Source organism: Scyliorhinus canicula, chromosome 7 (assembly GCF_902713615.1).
Source record: "Scyliorhinus canicula chromosome 7, sScyCan1.1, whole genome shotgun sequence".
Lineage (NCBI taxonomy): Eukaryota > Metazoa > Chordata > Chondrichthyes > Carcharhiniformes > Scyliorhinidae > Scyliorhinus > Scyliorhinus canicula.
In genome coordinates this window covers 148,692,751-148,696,127 of record NC_052152.1, presented here as the reverse complement: position 1 = coordinate 148,696,127, position 3,377 = coordinate 148,692,751, and the positions used below count along the sequence as shown (strand labels likewise).

Below are 3,377 nucleotides of genomic sequence, written 5' to 3'. Positions count from 1 at the left end.
ACAATTTTGGCGGAGGAGGAACCTATTCTCCGTCAAATTGCGTCTTGCGATTTCAGCGTCGGCAAACGGAGAATCCCACCCAGGGAATTAGTGGAGTGGGCAGAAGAGGCCAAGGGAAGTATTTTTATTAAACTTCTCAGAAGATTCCTTCATGGCCAGATTTAGCAGGAGCACTCCCTTGGGTCTCATAAGGAAGTTTGAGACTGGCCAACCCCACACTTGCCCTTTTTTTTTCTCCATGCTGTCACCTTCTTTCAAATTTCTATCACTATTAAAGCTAGGTAATGGTTTACATTGTAAACACTTTTATCAATTTCAGTGCAGAAGGTTTTGACAAGAAGCTGGTTGCGGTCATCATAGAATGATTTGCTACTTAAATTGGTAGCTTTTTTTAATAGCTATGTAATCAGAAGCAACAACACAAGGGGGCACCAAACAACGACTGTAGAGGCGTTTTGAGGCGCTCGAAGACGGTACCTTATTTCAATAGTTTATCAGCAACTCGCTGTCAATCAGCCCGAACCCTGCACTTTAAATGGGCATTTGAAGTCCCTAAAGAATAGGGAGGAGCTGCCAGCGGACTATAAATGCGGTGAACCATCAGCTAATATAGCTCAGAAGTAAATCAAGACGCGTGTGAATAAAATGAAAGTTCAGGATTCTCAGATAAAACCAACAAAAGAAGCAATTGCTGTGATGGAAGGACTTAAAAAAACGGACTGACCTCAGTCAACAGGGGAAGAATGACACGCGAGTCTCAAGCTATCGCGCAATGAATTAACAGAACTTTCTAACCCTGTTGCTGGGGGGAAAAAAGCCACTTCTTTGGGGCTTTGCTTGCACCGACACAAGGCACCCATCGTCACGATGAATTCTACCCATCCTACCTTCTCCTGGCAACTGCCGGTCATGAACGGCACAGAAGGTCTGAATGACAGCAGTGCCCTGAGCAACGTGAGCAGTGCAGGCTTCTGCGAGCAGGTCTCGATTAAAGCTCAAGTGTTTCTGGCTCTGGGCATCATCAGCCTCCTGGAAAACATCTTGGTCATCCTTGCAATTCTCAAGAACAAAAACCTCCACTCTCCCATGTATTTTTTCCTCTGCAGCTTAGCAGTTGCAGACATGCTGGTAAGTGTATCTAATGCCCTGGAGACAATCGTGATGGCATTTCTGAACAATGGCCACTTAGTGGCAACTGACCAGTTCATTCAGCAAATGGACAATGTTTTTGACTCAATGATTTGTATTTCGCTAGTGGCATCAATATGCAATCTGTTAGTCATTGCCATCGACAGGTACATCACTATCTTCTATGCTTTGCGCTACCACAGCATCATGACAGTGAAGCGGGCTTTAATTTTGATCGTACTTATCTGGATTTCTTGCATTTTCTGTGGCATCATCTTCATAATTTATTCAGACAGTAAAACTGTCATCATTTGTCTTATCACCATGTTCTTCACCATGCTTTTCCTCATGACCACGCTATATGTCCACATGTTCATGCTCGCTCGCCTGCACATTAAAAGAATTGCCACATTCCCAGTCAATGGTATTGTCCGCCAGAGGACTTGCATGAAAGGGGCCATCACCATTACCATCCTCCTTGGGATCTTCATCGTCTGTTGGGCTCCCTTTTTCCTTCACCTCATCCTCATCATATCGTGCCCTAAGAATCCATTCTGCATCTGCTACACGGCGCACTTTAACACATACCTGATCCTCATCATGTGCAATTCAGTCATTGACCCCGTGATTTATGCCTTTCGGAGTCAGGAGATGCGCAAGACCTTCAAAGAGTTCCTTTTCTGTTCTTGTGTGAATCCCAGCTTGCGTTGTAAGTAGTAACTTCATCGGCTTTGCATCACCGGGGCCGGGTCAATAACCTTTCTAACTCAGTTTCAGTCTCCCGGGTTGGATTTTAACTCACTTGAGACAACCCCGTGCCACAGTGACGTGAAAAGACAACCTTTGGACAGACTCTTGGATGAAGAAAGCCCTCTGAATCAAAATCATCATCAAAAGAGAGCTGAGAATTCCCATTGCAACTTTTAAAGAGACCAAAGACAAGCTGCATTAAACTCTCATGATGCATTAAGACAGAAAACAAACATTGTAACTATTCTACAAATAATGCAAAACTAGATTTGTTTGATATCTCATTGTGTATATTTATGAACTCAGATACAAGATAGGCTGGAATGATGATTGGGTGTTTAGTAGATAAGATATGTGTTTGACATCCTATTGCTTTGCTCTATAAGAGATGAATTGCACTGTTTTAAATAGACAAGACCTTGGTTAAAATTACAGGGGAAAAGGGTTGCCGTATGAACAGGTACAAGGTTACTTGCTAATTGGGCAGAATTTTCCTGCTGTTCACGCCAGCGGGATATTCCGGTCCCACCAGTGGCGTACCCCTACCTCGGGTTTCCGGCGACCAGGGTTGCATTCAACGGGAAATCCCATTGACGGCGGCAGGGCCAGAAGTGAGCTACTCAACGCAAGTACAATATCTAAAGCTCATCGACCTTTCACAATTGTCCATTGATCTCGCAGCCTAAACAAAGTGCTCACCCCAACTTACAAAGCCTTATGCATGACTTTCCTGCACATGTCTTTTCAAATTGCAACCAGACTTTGTAGGCGCAGTAAGAAACAAAGTTGTTCTTCTGGTGTTTCATTGCACTTCTGTGGGTTTTTAAAGAAGGATCTGAGATTGTATTTCCTGGTCGTTTGAATGCATTTTTTACGGCATAGACTGGAAAACCTCAATGACGTACTCTTGAACATGCTTATAGCCCTGATATGCATGAACGATGGTCAAATGAGTTATTGAAAATATCATTCTCGAACAGAAAGATGTAACATAGTGTCAGTTCAGCTCTTTCAGCTAATTTATGAGTATTCATGAGTATGCTAATGAATTCATAGGGATGTTGAGATTGACAGAATAGACGTATTTTCAGAACTAACTTCCAGATTTTTTGTACGGGCAGCACAGTAGCATAGTGGTTAGCACAGTTACTTCACAGCTCCAGGGTCCCAGGTTCGAAGCCGGCTTGGATCACTGTCTGTGTGGCGTCTGCATGTTCTCCCCGAGTCTGCGTGGGTTTCCTCCAGGTGCTCTGGTTTCCTCCCACAGTCCAAAGATGTGCTGGTTAGGTGGATTGGCCATGCTAAATTGTCCTTGGTGTCCAAAAGGATGAGGTGGGGTTACTGGGTTATGGGGATGGGATGGGCATAAGTGGGGCACTCTTTCCCAGGGCCAGTGCAGATTCGATGGGCCGAACTGCTTCCTTCTGCACTGTAAATTCTATGAAATCTTCCCCATGGAGGAAACTGATGCTTTTGCCAAACTGGATCAAATTGATTTT

At 44.1% G+C, this 3,377-nt stretch overlaps 1 protein-coding gene across 1 annotated transcript; it reads left to right on the top strand.

The window, feature by feature from the left end:
• The first annotated feature begins 644 nt into the window (after positions 1–644).
• Positions 645–3,082, top strand: LOC119969454 (melanocortin receptor 3-like). Its single transcript, XM_038803099.1, has one exon. The coding sequence runs from the start codon at positions 868–870 to the stop codon at positions 1,843–1,845; it is 978 nt and encodes a 325-aa protein (XP_038659027.1). The 5' UTR covers positions 645–867; the 3' UTR covers positions 1,846–3,082.
• Positions 3,083–3,377: the final 295 nt, after the last annotated feature.

Bases quoted from the DNA above. Each gene is read 5' to 3' on its own strand.
- LOC119969454 (XM_038803099.1), top strand. From the start codon at position 868: ATGAATTCTACCCATCCTACCTTCTCCTGGCAACTGCCGGTCATGAAC.